This window comes from Macaca nemestrina, chromosome 14 (genome assembly GCF_043159975.1).
Source record: "Macaca nemestrina isolate mMacNem1 chromosome 14, mMacNem.hap1, whole genome shotgun sequence".
In the NCBI taxonomy this organism is placed as follows: domain Eukaryota; kingdom Metazoa; phylum Chordata; class Mammalia; order Primates; family Cercopithecidae; genus Macaca; species Macaca nemestrina.
The window spans coordinates 65721622-65737674 of NC_092138.1; the positions used below are offsets into that span (position 1 = coordinate 65721622).

General features: G+C 39.3%; 1 protein-coding gene and 1 long non-coding RNA gene across 20 annotated transcripts in view; one reads left to right on the top strand and one right to left on the bottom strand.

Moving 5' to 3' along the window:
• Window positions 1–16053, bottom strand: part of LOC105485770 (ring finger protein 38) — a 142039-nt gene that overhangs the window by 33654 nt on the left and 92332 nt on the right. For 17 of the 19 annotated variants that reach the window (XM_071078003.1, XM_011748260.3, XM_011748259.3 and 14 more), the window contains one exon: window positions 606–799. The exons of the other annotated variants lie outside the window; for them this stretch is intronic. In XM_071078003.1, the coding sequence (XP_070934104.1) occupies window positions 606–712 (107 nt within the window). In that variant the 5' untranslated portion in view covers window positions 713–799. The remainder of the gene's footprint in view (window positions 1–605; window positions 800–16053) is intronic. 19 annotated transcript variants of the gene reach the window in all.
• On the top strand, window positions 696–10744 carry LOC139358164 (uncharacterized). The gene is made up of 2 exons (XR_011612704.1): window positions 696–828; window positions 10148–10744. It is a non-coding gene; the product is annotated as an uncharacterized lncRNA (long non-coding RNA).

Sequence of the window (16053 nt, forward strand, 5' to 3'; positions counted from 1 at the left end):
TACAGACGTGCGCCAACATCCTCAGCTAAATTTTTTTTTTTTTGGTAGAGACAATGTCTTGCTACGTTGCCCAGGCTGGTCTTGAACTCCTGGCCTCAAGGGATCCTCCCACCTTGGCTTCCCAAACTGTTGGGATTATAGGCATGAGCTAATACTGTGCCGAGTCTCCATGGTTATATAAGAAACATAATTAAGCTCCTAATTGCCTTACAGGATACAGAAGGAAAAGGAATGGAGTAGGAAAGGGGTAGCTCATTTCTAAGATTTCCATGTATCCTTACAGTTATGAACAACAAAATATGTCTTCTAGTAGTCAAGATTGCAGGCTAGTCCACAAAAATCTGTACCATAAGGTAGCTGATTTCACATATAACAGCATGGATGATTTTAGCCTCTTTCCATTTCTTCATCTGTCAATGATAAGCTAAATAAACTCTTCCATCCTACTGGAAATCTAAGCAACTTTATTTTTCATAAGTGAATATACGTGTATGTGTGGTGATGTGTTTATGAAATGCCTACAGAAAAAATGTTTTCTGATGTTAAATATACTCACAAATCTACCAATGGAAGAAAACTTAAGAAATAAATTGTAATCAACTAACCTTCTTCTGTTGCGTGCAGGTGTGTTGCATCGTTCCCCTGAGAAGTGATGTTGGCTTGGTCGAACTGAAGGGGGCTGCCTATTTGATGTCATCTCCCATGGTCGCATTGGTGGTGAGGGAGCTGGTGATGCTGATGTATAATCAAAGACTGAATGAGAGAGGCGCTGTCTCTTGGGACTTGGACTATCTTCACTCTGCCAATGCAACAAAATGGATCAACTGAGTAAGACCTTTTCAGGATTTCACATTACTGCATATGTACAGGTTAAGATGTACTTAACCTGAAATCTAAAAATGTAAAGCAGGGCAAAAATATATGCTATCAATTAAAATTTAAAACCTTTTTAAAATGCTGGGATGGGGTGGAACAGGGGAGGGAGATGCACAGTAAATGGTATCAAGTGAAAAATGAACTTTGTTTTTGAAAACTCATTCTAAGGCAAATGAGGTAACCACATATAGGGTATATAACAGGATAATAAAACTTTTGTGAAGTACTTAACCTTCTCTTTAAATTCTCAAATCACCTGAAAAATTACACTACACTACACTACAATCTCCCATCAATAAGGCATCAATTTTCAGCTGTGAGTTCAGCTTAGTAGGAGATATAATTTGAGTAGGTCCTCGATTTGATTCTAAATCACACTCCTCTCCCTCCTTATACCTGTTTAGGCCACTATACTTATTTTCTTTAAAGAGAGCTACATGGGGCCGGACACGGTGGCTTGCACCTGTAATCCCAGCACTTTGGGAGGCTGAGGCGGGTAATCACTGGAGGTCAGGAATTTGAGACCAGCCTGGCCAACATGGTGAAACCCCATCTCTACTAAAAATACAAAAATTAGCTGGGTGTGGTTGTGCATGCCTGTAATCCCAGCTACTTGGGAAATTGAAGCAGGAGAATTGCTTGAACCCAGGAGGCGGAGGTTGTTGTGAGCTGAGATCAGGCCATTGCACTCCAGCCTGGGCAACAAGAGACTATCTCAAAAAAAACAAAAAAAGGGGGGGGGGAGTTACACGGATAAAGTAAGATTTATATTAGACAGATAAAGTAATAGCAGATTTACATCATCGGTTCTTAACTAGAATATCACAGCAGTTCAGAAGTACTTCAAAGTTTTCAAGGGTCCCAGCATGGGCTTACTAGCTACAAAACTGATATGGATCACTTAATTGCATTAATAGTCCAGGGTTCTCCAGAACCTGACTCAATTTCCCAAATGAGTCTACCCAAAACTATCAAAGTTACAAATTAACTGAAAATTTGATAAGGCTGTGTTTTCTAATAGAACGTCTACCTCCAATCTATTACTGCAAGTTCTAATTAGTTGGGCATTACAGTACTTTTGGTTACAAAATAATTAGTACCTGCAGCTACCATAAAAATCATCTTAAAACATTGTAAAAGTATATGGGATTACAAATTAGTGTTAAATTTTAGATAAGCATATAAATCAGAACTGATTATTTAAGCTGAAAGGAATGAAGCTTAAATTGGTAAATGGCTACATTTGATCATTCCAAATTACTTAGCAGAGGTATTCCAAAAACCATGTCATTTCCCTTCTACATTTAGGAGACATTATAATCAATTTTATTATCATTATAATTAAAATACAAAATACAAAAGCGTGCTGTTCTAACTTTCCTACCACCATACTAACCTTATTTTCTCCCTAAATTTAATTGTACAGTCGTCCCTCAGTATCCTAGGGAGGTGGTTCCAGAGAACCACTCCCCCATACCAAAATCTTAAGACGCTCAAGTCCCTGATATAAAATGGTGTTGTATTTGCATATAACGTACACACATTCTCCCATATACTTTAAATCTCTATATCACTTAACAATATCAACACAATACAATGTAAATGTTTTATAAATAGCTGTTATACTGTATTTTAAAATTTGTATTATTCTGTATTGTTGTATTGTTACTTTTATTTCACTTTTTCTGAATACTTCCCACCCGTGGTTGGTTCAATCTTTGGGTAAGGAACCACCAACTAATCTAGTAAAAGTACACTTATTTTCATCCTTTGATTTTAGTGAGAAAGTTAGTTCTTATGTTCTGATAATCCTAAAACTTAAAAAAATGGTAAATTAACCACTGAAATTTAAATATTCCGATTTTTTTAAAAAAGGTAGAACAATCAAGACCTGACAAACCTGCACATGAACTACATGAGCCCCAGAAACAGGCTGGCTCCACAACTGGTGAAAACAGATTTGATTAACACTGACTTTTTTTTTTTTTTTAGACAGAGTCTCGCTCTGTTGCCCAGGTTGGAGTTCAGTGATCTCAGCTCACTGCAAGCTCCGCCTCCTGGGGTTCAAGTGGTTCTCCTGCCTCAGCCTCCCAAGTAGCTGGGACCACAGGCGCATGCCACCATGCCCAGCTAATTTTTTGTATTTTTAGTAGAGACAGGGTTTCAACTTGTTAGCCAGGATGGTCTTGATCTCCTGACCTCATGATCCACCCACCTCGGCTTCCTAAAGTCCTGGGATTACAGGCGTGAGCCACCATGCCCAGCTTAACACTGACTTTTTAAAAACAAAATGCTAGTAACCAATCATGATCATTAGCTTTTCATACATATCCCACATTGCATATCCTACCCTGAAAAGCCTAATGTAAGCTAAGACACAGAACTTTGAATTCTAAAAATTCACTACCTAAAATGGAGGAGAATGCTACAGATCCTCATGATAAATGTCAAATGACCAGAGAAAGCCCTTAGGTTATAAACCTTTATGTATTTTCAGTGATGTTCAAATTGTGGGCTAAAAATGTTATTTTACAAGACATGCAAAGCTTTTAAAAGTAGAGGTAAGGAAAAGTGACTGTGAAAAGTTACCATCACTTCTCTTTGTGCTGGATGGTGAAAGACAAAGAATGGGAAGTGAAGGGAGCTATTCATTAGAGTACTACTTTTCTTTTTCTTTTTCCTTTCCTTTTTTTTTTTTTTCTTTTTGAGAGGGAGTTTCGCTCTTGTTGTCCAGGCTAGAGTGCAGTGGCCTGATCTCGGCTCACCGCAACCTCTGCTTCCCGGTTCAAGTGATTCTCCTGCCTCAGCCTCCCGAGTAGCTGGGATTACAAGCATGCACCACCATGCCTGGCAAATTTTCTATTTTTAGTAGAGACAGGGTTTCTCCGTGTTGGTCAGGATGGTCTTGACTCTCGACTTCAGGTGATCTGACTGCCTTGGCCTCCCAAAGTGTTGGGATTACAAGCGTGAGCCATTGCGCCGGGCCAGTAAGTTTACTTTCTAACTCAAAGTCATAGGAAACCACAATGACTAAAGACAGGAAAACATTAAAAAGTAGTTTGCTATATGCAATATGATTTCATCACTTCCCTTATCAATTTTAGCACTCTAAGGAACTTCAAAGAAATTCTCACAGTTTCCAGAAAAGGGAAGGGGTAGTAACCTACAAATAACTAAGAATTAGATTAACATCAGACTTCCCATAGCAAAAACAGATGCTAAAAGTTCTCTGAGGGAAACGAACATTGAACCTAGAATTTCATACTCCAATCACACTATTAATCTAGCGTGGAAGCATAAAACACAACTTTTGTCAGATATATCAAGACCCAAAGGTGCTCCTCGCATAGCAGAAAATCACTTGATGTGTGCTCACAACATTCCCTCTCTCTCTTATTTGAAGCTATTACACAACATCCAATAAATGACAGAAGCCAAAGAGTACACTGAAATGAAATTCCAGGAATGGTAGCAAGTTTGGAAATTCATCATTCCACATTAGAACAAGAAGTCAGAGGGCTCTGAGAAAAATGCCCTAAATAGAATCAAAATGTATGACTGAGAACTTGGAAGTTATTAATAAAATTTAAGCAGATGGCTCTTTGTAATAAAAAAATATACAAAAGACAATCAGTCCAGGAAAGTCAATGAGGAATGCAAATTCATCTGACCTTGTCATCTAAAGCATTCTTTGAATGAAATGGGTAGTCAGAAGATTACATTCACTTCTCCATGGGCCAAACATGCTCTTGGTTCTGCAATGAGTAAATACATGGATGTTCCTAACATGATGCGAAGTGTTTACTGGTTTTTGATAGTTAAAATCAATCGAGGATAAGGCATGAAAGATCACTACTGTAGTCACAGAATAGAATGTAAATATAAACTTTGTTAACGTAAACTCTAAAAGTTTCTTGGTGATAAAATCATGGACATTTAGTGAAAATCAAAATACAAAAATCTAAAAATAATGGCTTAAACATAACAAACATACTTTTTTGTTTTTTGAGACGGAGTTTTGCTTTTGTTGCCCAGGCTGGAGTGCAATGGCAGGATCTCGGCTCACTGCAACCTCCCCCTCCCGGGTTCAAGCGATTCTCTTGCCTCAGCCTCCTGAGTAGCTGAGATTACAGGTATGCACCACCACACCCTGCTAATTTTGCATTTTTAGTAGAGATGGGGTTTCTCCACCTTGGTCAGGCTGGTCTCGAACTCCCGACCTCAGGTGATCCACCCGCCTTGGCCTCCCAAAGTGCTGGAATTACAGGCGTGAGCCACTGCACTCGGCTTTTTTTTTTTTTTTTTTTTTTTTTTTTTTAAGACAGTCTCGCTCTGTCACTGAGGCTGGAGTGCAGTAGCACAATCTTAGCTCACTGCAACCTCCACATCCCAGGCTAGAGAGATCCTCTCACCTAAGCCTCCCAAGAAGCTGGGACTACAGGTGCACACCACCATGACCAGCTAATTAAAAAAATTTTTTGGAGATACGAGGTCTCACTATATTGCCCAGTTTGGTCTCAAACTGCTGGGCTCAAGAAATCCTTCCACCTTGGCCTCCCACAATGCTGGGATTACAGGTGTGAGTCACTACGCCTGGCTAACAAACATACTTTTATTTTTTTATTTTTTATTTTTTATTATTTTTTTTTTGAGACGGAGTCTGGCTCTGTCGCCCAGGCTGGAGTGCAGTGGCTGGATCTCAGCTCACTGCAAGCTCCGCCTCCCGGGTTCACGCCATTCTCCTGCCTCAGCCTCCCGAGTAGCTGGGACTACAGGCGCCCGCCACCGCGCCCGGCTAGTTTTTTGTATGTTTTAGTAGAGACGGGGTTTCACCATGTTAGCCAGGATGGTCTCGATCTCCTGACCTTGTGATCCGCCCGTCTCGGCCTCCCAAAGTGCTGGGATTACAGGCTTGAGCCACTGCGCCCGGCCAAACATACTTTTAAATGCATTGCTAAATGCAGGGGGAAAAAGGGAAATCATCCATGACTCACAAACTGAGGAAAACTGAAAACCAAATTTGTATTTTTGATGCTCTCAGGAGGAACAGAAGATAAGGCCTTATGACTGAGACCCCTACATGAAGTAGTCAAAACTTCCTAAGTAGTACACTTAAAATAAAAAGGAAGACAAGAAAGAGTCATCCCAGTGGAAAAGAGAAGGAAACGTTAACAAGGAAATGTCTGCTCTGTGTTGACTTTGAGTGGAAGTGGGTTTCTCTCGTGAGAACTCAAACTCTGGTTCACTCCTCACACCATATTTGGGGTTCAGATTTTCACAATCTATGCTGTCTGTGAACCTCTAAACGTAAAAATATAAAAACTCATCCAGAACTATGCTACCACAAGGACTCTTTACATGAGTAAATACAAAGCTGATTCTGGAAGGATATTCCCACTGCTTTTGTAAACTAAAAATAAAATCCCCCCAAATGACTGAACTGATTCTCTCTTGATTACAGAGACCCCAGAGAAACTAGAAAAATTGAGTTCTTGGCCTTGACAGAAAGGCAGGCTAGATACACCTCATTGTCTCTCTCCATCCCCTGCTTTTGGAGTTCGGGCAAAACTGACCAGCATTAATGTTAAAATAGAAATTATAGGACCTAACAGAATGGACTCTTTGTGACAATAAAATACCAAATTAAAAACAGGACCTAAGACCAAGCCAGACAAGGCTTAACTCACACACCCCTACAGGTCACTCTAACCCAGTGTACTGGTTAACAGACTTTCTTATAAGATTCCCTTCTGCTGAATCCAAATTTTTAGACAAAGCTTTACTCTTTCAACCAACTGCAAATTAAAGAATCTCATCTCTGAATCCACCTAAAATCTTTAAGACCCCACTTCAAGATATTCCGTGTCTTTTCAGTCTGAAACAATGTATACCTTCTATGTATTGATTTATGACTTTGTAACTCCTGCCTCCCTAAAACTGTAATTCAACTTTAGTGGGCACATTTCCTTGGGACCTCTTGAGACTGTTTCCCAGGCCATGGCCACTCATATTGTTTCAGAATAAACCTCTTTAAAACATTTTTACAGAGTTGGGTTTTTCCATTAATACCTACGCCAGTAGTTCTCAAACCTTTACATGCTTCAGAAACACCAGATTGCTGGCCCCACTCCCCAGTCTCTAAGTCAGAAAGTCTGGACCAGGGGTCCATCAACTGTCATTTCTACTATTATCCCAAGTGATGATGCTTGGATAATTTAGATTTTGAATTATCAGGCAGAGAAGTTCTTTCCCTCCTCTCCTTGCTGCTTCTGGGCCAGCACACCAACTTTTCAAAGTACCAAGTATTGACAACTTAAAATTCATAAGATGTTGATTCAAATCTGGTACAAGTACTGTCTCTATTATTTAATAATATAGAACGTTGTACAGATATTACAATATAGAACACTGCTACAGATTTAGGGATCAAGGGAGGTAAAAGAGGTCACAATGGGAGGAAGGAAGGAAAGGCAGGTTTTATGCTTAGCATTAAATCTGATAAAAATGAGTCTTGGAGTACACCTCTATTAACACCAAACCATTTTTATTACCAAAACATCAACAGAAGTGAAATGAACCTGAGGCAGGCATAAGAATGCATTCCATAATTCCAGATGAACAAGTCAGAAGTCATAAAAGGCTAAAGAAAAACAATTTTATATGTAACATATATCTTGGGTTTATATATATCAGCAAGTCTTAAGAGACAATAGGAGATGCTGAGCCAGACAAACTTTTCCCAAACAGAAACAGGTTCCAAGTTCTACTCAGTGACTACAATGTGCCTCTAACGGCAACCACTAGGGAGCCCTAAGGACTTCCTTCCCAAAGCAGCAAAGAGGAAACCTGTGTAGGGGAATGGAATTTCTCAAGAACCTGGTCCTCTTTCTAATCAGTCAGAAGGACTACTCTTCACCTTAAATTTACAAATAAGCACAGCATTAGTTAAGAATCTTCAATTCTCCTTTAAACTCCCAGACTTTCTCTACTTGCCTTAATTATCTTTAACAAAAATGAAGTTTCTTATTCCACAACTAAGGAAAAACAGTTAAATGCAAAGGGCCCAGGAAGAGCAAACTCTCACTAAATTTTATTCATTTTAAATAAATGTGAAAACACTTAGAAATCAACACTCTATATAAGCAACTTGTTACTAAAAAATTAAGACAAGATCCTTTTTTGTTTTGCAGAAGATGGATATAAGCTGGGGAAAGCAGAAAATTAATAATTTTATATTTGGATCACATAATAGTTTACAAAATGACTTCTAACATTACCTCATTTTATTCTCCACAAGCTGAGGATTTTATTTTTAAACTATGTCCAGATAATATGTACAACGTGTTGTTTTGTTGTTGAGACAGTCTCACTCTGTTGCCAGGCTGGAGTGCAGTGGCGCGATCTTGGCTCACTGCAACCTCCGCCTCCTGGGTTCAGGCAATTCTCCTGCCTCAGCCTCCCGAGTAGCTGGGACTACAGGCGTGTGCCAGCCAATTTTTGTATTTTTAGTAGAGACAGGGTTTCATCATGTCAGACAAGATGGTCTCTTATCTCTTCACCTCATGATCTGCCTACCTCAGCCTCCCAAAGTGCTGAGATTATAGGCATGAGCCACCGCGTCCGGCCTAAAATGTGTTTCTATTAGTGAAACTGAAACTTTTTTTTTTTTTTTTTTTTTTTTTTTTTTTTTTGAGACGGAGTCTGGCTCTGTCACCCAGGCTGGAGTGCAGTGGCGCGATCTCGGCTCACTGCAAGCTCCGCCTCCCGGGTTTACGCCATTCTCCTGTCTCAGCCTCCCGAGTAGCTGGGACTACAGGCGCCCGCCACCTCGCCCGGCTAGTTTTTTGTATTTTTTAGTAGAGACGGGGTTTCACCGTGTTAGCCAGGATGGTCTCGATCTCCTGACCTCGTGATCCGCCCGTCTCGGCCTCCCAAAGTGCTGGGATTACAGGCTTGAGCCACCGCGCCCGGCGAAACTGAAACTTTTTAAGGCAGTTCAGTAAACATACTGCCTTGAACTACATAATGTACCGTCTTATCTCACATAGGACTTTCATTTGATGTATAACTCTTATACTCCTCAGATCACAATTTTGCAATGAAATCCAATCTCTCAACCAGACAACTAATATATTCTCCTGAAATGTTATTTTACTTGCAGACATAGAAGAAAAAAAGAGGGTTTGAATGTTGTTTTCAAAAGTTACCATAAACATGCAGAAACAAACAAATTTTGCTCTTTGATATGATCCAAGTTTGTGTTTTTTTTTTTTTAATGGAAGCCCAAAGAAAATAACAGTCTGATATGCAGTGACTGCTCAGAAAAGCACTCAAGTAGTATAACATATTGCAATCATATCATAATGAATAGCAATGCGGTATTTTCCTATCATTGGCTATAACTGCTAGTACACCAAAACACAGGAACTGTAAATAAAGCGGTTTCCTAAGTCGAAGGAGGCCTACATGGCTAGTATTTGAGTAACAAGACTGGTGATGTTATATACTGTATTTTTCACAATTCCTAATTACACAAAACATCATTGGTTCACAAAAACTAATTTAGCTTGATGCTACAATTGTAGTTATCACTATATTTCTACCAGAGTACTAGATTCTACTCATGTGTCTGTAACTATAATAATTTTAAGCTATAATTGTAGATAAGAGGCTAAAATAAAAAATCTAAAGTATAAACATTAAACCATTGAAAACAGGAAAGATACTATCACAACCTGAAATCAACAGATCCTTTGAGAGATACCCCACCTGGAGGTGTTCTGTAAACAGCTGAAGCTCAGAGGATAGGAATATAAATTTAGGAGTGTTGGTATATAGACAGATCATAGTTCATGAAACTGCAGACAGAGACAAAATTGCCCCTCAAAAGTTTATGTAATGAAAACAAGGCCCAATACTGAACCCTAAGAATCACCAACATTTAATGCTGGGTACTTGATTAGGAAAGGAGGGTGGAGTGTGATGGAAGCCAGTGGAAGGGGGTTTCAAGGTGCAGGATAAGGGGCTGAAAAATATCCACCAGATGTATTAGGTGAGTGCAAAAATAATTGCAGTTTATGCATTGTTGGAATGTGCCATTTGGTATCGGAATACATTCTAAAATAAATGTGGCTATGTTACATATCATTTTAATGGGAATGTCTCACTTTATGTTCTTTATTAATGACTTATTACTTGCTGTTTATGTTTATTTTAGACTAGGGAAATGATGTTAGACAAAAAGCAAACTCAAGCAATTTTCTTATTTTAGTTCAAGGTGGGTCATAAACCAGCAGAGACAACTGGCAACATCGACAATGCATTTGGCCCAGGAACTGCTAACGAATATATGGTGCAGTGGTGGTTCCATAAGTTTTGCAAAGGAGGCGAGAGCCTTGAAGATGAGGAGTGTGGCCCGCCATCAGAAGTTGACAATGACCAATTGAGAGCAATCATCGAACTAGCTGATCCTCTTACAACTACATGCGAAGTTGCCGAAGAACTCAATGTGAACTGTTCTATGGTATGGCCGGTTGGCATTTGAATCAAATTGGAAAAGTGAAAAAGCTCGGTAAGTGGGCGCCACGTGAGCTAACTGAAAATTTAAATTAAAAAAAAAAAAATCGTTTTGAAGTGTCATCTTCCCTTATTCTACACAAGACCAAGGTACCATTTCTTGATCAGGTTTTGATAGGAGACAAAAAGTGGATTTTATACGACAACCAGTGATAACCACCTCAGTGGTTGGACCAAGAAGCAGCTCCAAATCACTTCCCAAAGCCAAACTTGCACCAAAAAGAGGTCACGGTCACTGTTTGGTGGTCTGCTGCTGGTCTGATCAACTACATTTTTTTTTTTTTTTTTTTTTTTGAGACAAGAATTTCGCTCTTGTCATTCAGGCTGGAGTGCAATGGCGTGATCTCAGCTCACTGTGACCTCTGCCTCCCGAGTTCAAGCGATTCTCCTGCCTCAGCCTCCTGAGCCACTGTACTGTGCCCAGTCACTACAGCTTTCCGAATCTCTGTAAAATCATTACATCTGAGAAGTATGCTCAGCAAATCGATGACGTGCACCAAAAACTACAATGCCTGCAGCCAGCATTGGTCAACAGAAAGGGCCCAATTCTTCTTGCCCAATTCATGCACATTGCACAATCAACGCTTCAAAAATTGAACAAATTGGGTTACAAAGTTTTGCCTCATCTGCCACATTTAGCTGACCTCTCGCCAACCAACTACCACTTCTTCAAGCATCTCAACAACCAACTTTTTGCTGAGAAAAGGCTTCTACAACCAGCAGGATGCAGAAAATACTTTCCAAGAATTCGTCCAATCCTGAAGCAGTGATTTTTATGCTATCAGAATAAACAAACTTATTTATCGTTGGTAAAAATGTGTTGATTGTAATGGTTCCCATAATAAAGATGTGTTTGAGCCTAACTATGATGATTTAAAATTCACGGTCTGAAACCAGAATTACTTTTGCACCAATCTAATACCAACACAGAGGTCTGTGACAGAGCTAATTCTTTCTAATATGATTTGCTATCTCTTATGGCATATTCTCCCCTTATGACAATTTTCACAAAAAATTTTCCCCCTTTTCTTCAATAATCTTCCATATGAATTTAAAAGTAATTCTGAAAGTTCTAGAAACAAAATTCTGCTGATATTTTGGGTGGAAATTTCATTAAGTCTACAAATTTGCCAGAATATAGATATTTTCATTATAATTTGTTTTCTCTTTCAGAAACCTGGCATATTTCTCTATGTGTACAGCTTTTCAAATTTTAATTCACCTAATTTAACTTTAGCAAATTTGTTGAGGTGTTTGAACCAGAGTGCCTCCATATTGAACAGGGGCGAGGTAAAATAAGACTGAGATCTGCTGGGCTGCAGTCCCAGAAAGTTAGGCATTCTGAGTCACAGGATGAGATAGGAGGTCAGCACAAGATACAAGACCTTGCTGACATTAACAGGCTGCAGTAAAGAAGCCGGCTAAAACCCACCAAAACCAAGATGGCGATGAGAGTGACCTCTGGTCTTCCTCACTGCTACACTCCCAGCAGCACCATGACAGTTTACAAATGTCATGACAATGTCGGGAAGTTACCCGATATGGTCTATTTTTATTTTTTGAGAGGTAGTCTTGCTCTGTTGCACAGGCTGGAGTGCAGTGGCACAATCTCAGCTCACTGCAACCTCTGCCTCCCGGATTCAAGCAATTCTTGTGCCTCAGCCTCTTGAGTAACTGGGACCACGGGTAAGAACCACCATGCCTGGTTAATTTTTGTATTTTTAGTAGAGACGGGTTTTCACCATGTTGGCCAGGCTGGTCTCAAATTGCTGACCTCAAGTGATCCACCCACCTTGGCCTCCCAAATTGCTGGGATTACAGGTGTGAGCCATGGCATGGGAACCCCTATGTGGTCTAAAAACGAGGCATGAATAATCCACCCCATGTTTAACACATAATCAAGAAATAACCGTAAAAATGGGAAACCAGCAGGCCTCAAGGCTGCTCTGCCTAGGGCGTAGCTATTCTTTATTCCTTTACTTTCTTAATAAACTTGCTTTCACTTTATTCTATGGAATTCACCTCAAATTCTTTCTAGCACGAGATCTAATAACCCTCTCCTGGGGTCTGGATCGGGACCCCTTTCTTTTTCTTTTTCTTTTTTTTTTTTTTTGAGACAGAGTCTCGCTCTGTCACCCAGGCTGGAGTGCAGTGGCGCGATCTCGGCTCACTGCAAGCTCCGCCTCCCGAGTTTACGCCATTCTCCTGCCTCAGCCTCCCGAGTAGCTGGGATTACAGGCGCCAGGCACCTCGCCCGGCTAGTTTTTCGTATTTTTTTAGTAGAGACGGGGTTTCACCGTGTTAGCCAGGATGGTCTCAATCTCCTGACCTCGTGATCCGCCCGTCTCGGCCTCCCAAAGTGCTGGGATTACAGGCTTGAGCCACCATGCCCGGCCGGGACCCCTTTCTATTAACAAATTTACAAAATAAAAGCAGTCATTAAGACACCACAAAATAGCAGTCATTAAGATACCACAAACACCCCTGAAATTAATGGTTGTGCCAGATATAAAATTATCTCACCATGTACTTAATTACCTTTTGAAAACTTACTATCTTCAATCACAACCATTGAATCCATTGATAGTAAAGACATGGCTAATTTTAAAACTTTAAGATAGGGGTTGACAGCAGAGACATGATTGAATTTTGGGGGGTGATGAAACTATTTTATTATTCATTGTGGTGGTGACTCCGTATCTGTATGCATTTGTCAAAATTCACAAACCTATATGCTAAAAAGGTAAATTTTGTGTTAAGTATACATTAATTTTAAAATGTTTAAAATATTGTATGAAGCACTTTAAGATTCTAATTTTAAATATGGGTTTTTATAGAGATGCAAATGAGCCTACACTTATACCTCTTCTGTGGGCAATGAGTACACAAAGCCATCACTTTCACAGAAACCTTAAAACACCAACCAAATGTGCACCGGGAAGCACATACAAAATACTCCTGGAAGCACTACTTGAAATAACAGTAAAAACAAACAAACAAACAAACCAGGAAACTACCCAAATGTCAAGCAAAAAGAAAGGAGATGAGCTGCAGTATATTCATATAATAGACAACTAAAAACAATAAAATAAATCAAGTATACAGGCAGATGCACTAGTAGGGACGAATTTTTTTCAAAGTATACAAAGTGTGACATCATTTATACTAAGTTCAGAAACAAGCAAAATTAAACAGTATAATATCAAGGGATATTTTATATGGTAAAACCATACAGAAAAGCAAAAGGATACTGAAGAGAGATGTACCTGAGGCACAAGTATGGGATGTAACACGGAGGGTCATATGGGGGCTTCAAAAGTATTGGTAATGACTGGTTTCTTACACTAGATAGTCTTATTATTATATAGGTGTCTGCTTTATATTTTCTAAAATGCATATATGAAATATTTCACAAATATTTACTTATTTCACAAATAAAGCATGTAAAATTTAAAAGAAAACCCAGAATTTTTGGCAATTAAAAAGAAGTCTTGACTAGAAGGAATAGAAAGCAAGCAAATATGAGAAGCAAAATGTAAAAATTTGTAATACACAAGGACAATGACAACTGATAAATAATAGATATGACTGACCAAAAAAGGCTCAAAAACAGGGTAACTTTTTTTGTTCAAAAAGACTGGAGGTTAAAACAACAGTAAGAATCCAGGAAGAGTAGCAACACATTTCTTCTCCCATATGGCCACTTTACTAGCCACACACCCAACTCCTCATGCGGCAGGGGGAGGGGATCAATTCACTTCTTTACTCCTAGAGAAGGCTGATGTCCTCAGAAAAGACAGGAGTTTGAAGGAAGCAGAGATGATGCCTTAAGAAAAAAATGAAAACACAGGTAAATCTGTTTAAAACAGATGATTCTAAAAAGAAGGAAAAGTAAAAGGATTGGGAGAGAAGGTACTTGAGGAGAAAGCCAAGAAGAAGAAAGCATAACACATTAAGGCAATAATTTTGTGACATTAGATGGCTGGGTAGGTTTTCCTTTGCATGTGGTTAACTAAGTTTTTAAGGATAAGAAGCATAACTGGAACTAACAAATTACACCCTATTTAAAAGGTATCAACTAGCTGAAGGTATCAGTATCTCAAAGGGGTCGTGAGAAAGATCTAATTTGCTTCATGTTGAACAGTGGTAGGGCAGTTTCTGGGCAAAAAAAAAAAAAAGTCTAGTTCCCCCCACACCCCCACCCCAAAGTTCATTGAGGGCTTTTTTCTAAGGTTCAAGGAAAATAAGGCTTAAGTTAAATTAAGACTATTTAAATTAAAATTTAACAACAATACATTTCATCTTTCTGCAACACTCAAATGCAACTGGCTCTAACTTTATTGTTTTGTTTTCACAACATGAGTTTAAATCTACATTTGGCAGTAGATTTCTCTGAAATTAAAGTTTATATTGGGCCGGGCGCAGTGGCTCAAGCCTGTAATCCCAGCACTTTGGGAGGCCGAGACGGGTGGATCACGAGGTCAGGAGATCGAGACCATCCTGGCTAACACGGTGAAACCCCGTCTCTACTAAAAAATACAAAAAAACTAGCCGGGCGAGGTGGCAGGCGCCTGTAGTCCCAGCTACTCGGGAGGCTGAGGCAGGAGAATGGCGTGAACCCGGGAGGCAGAGCTTGCAGTGAGCTGAGATCCGGCCACTACACTCCAGCCTGGGCGACAGAGCGAGACTCCGTCTCAAAAATAAAATAAAATAAAATAAAGTTTATACTGAATTATTGTTTGAAGACACAAAGGGAATATGGAGAAAAGCACCCCAAAAAACAAAACAAAACAAAAAACCCTTTTTATTGGCGGCAGTAGTAAGGGTATTAAGTCAATTTCTTTCACAAATACATAGTAGACAAGATACAGCTAAAGTTAGATTTGAGCCCCTTCTCTGGCAAATAACTACGTATGTGATTAGGCACCTCACTTAGCTTTTCTTAGCCTGTTTCCACATCTTAAAAACCATCAATGACTAGTTTATTCTGAGGGCTAAAAACAAAAAGAGTTAATACACGCAAAGCAGAGAACCTGGAACAAATTCCAAGAAGCAATACCAGACTGAAGAGCCCTAGATCACCTATCCCTCCAAATTTTATATCTCCAGCTTTATATGTCACAAGCATTTCACTTTCACACCAACAGAAAACGAGCTGGCTCTTATCCAAAAGTCCCAGCCTTGATGATCAATTATTTCACTACCTCAGGTTTATACACACTGGCCCGCAATGCTACCACTCAGAGGCAATTGTGTAACCTGACTTTTGTGGTAATAGCGATACTGACTTCCATTACTAGAACATGCTTCTCTAGGAATATGGATTGAAAGTTTGGTAGCCAATGATTTCTATGGGCAGATTCCAGTAACCTTGTTAATAACCTAATGAGTTTCAATCCATTTACACACCTTACTTTCGAGTTTTCATTTTATATTAAAAAAAATTTTTTTTTAATTTTTTTAACTCACAAGTTTACCCACAGGTAAAAGAAGACAAATAACCATGTTTTCTCTCAGAAATATATGTTACTATCAAACTCTGGGTGCCAAGCAAGTAACTAGTGAACATCTTACATGCTTTCATTTTTCCTTTCATACACA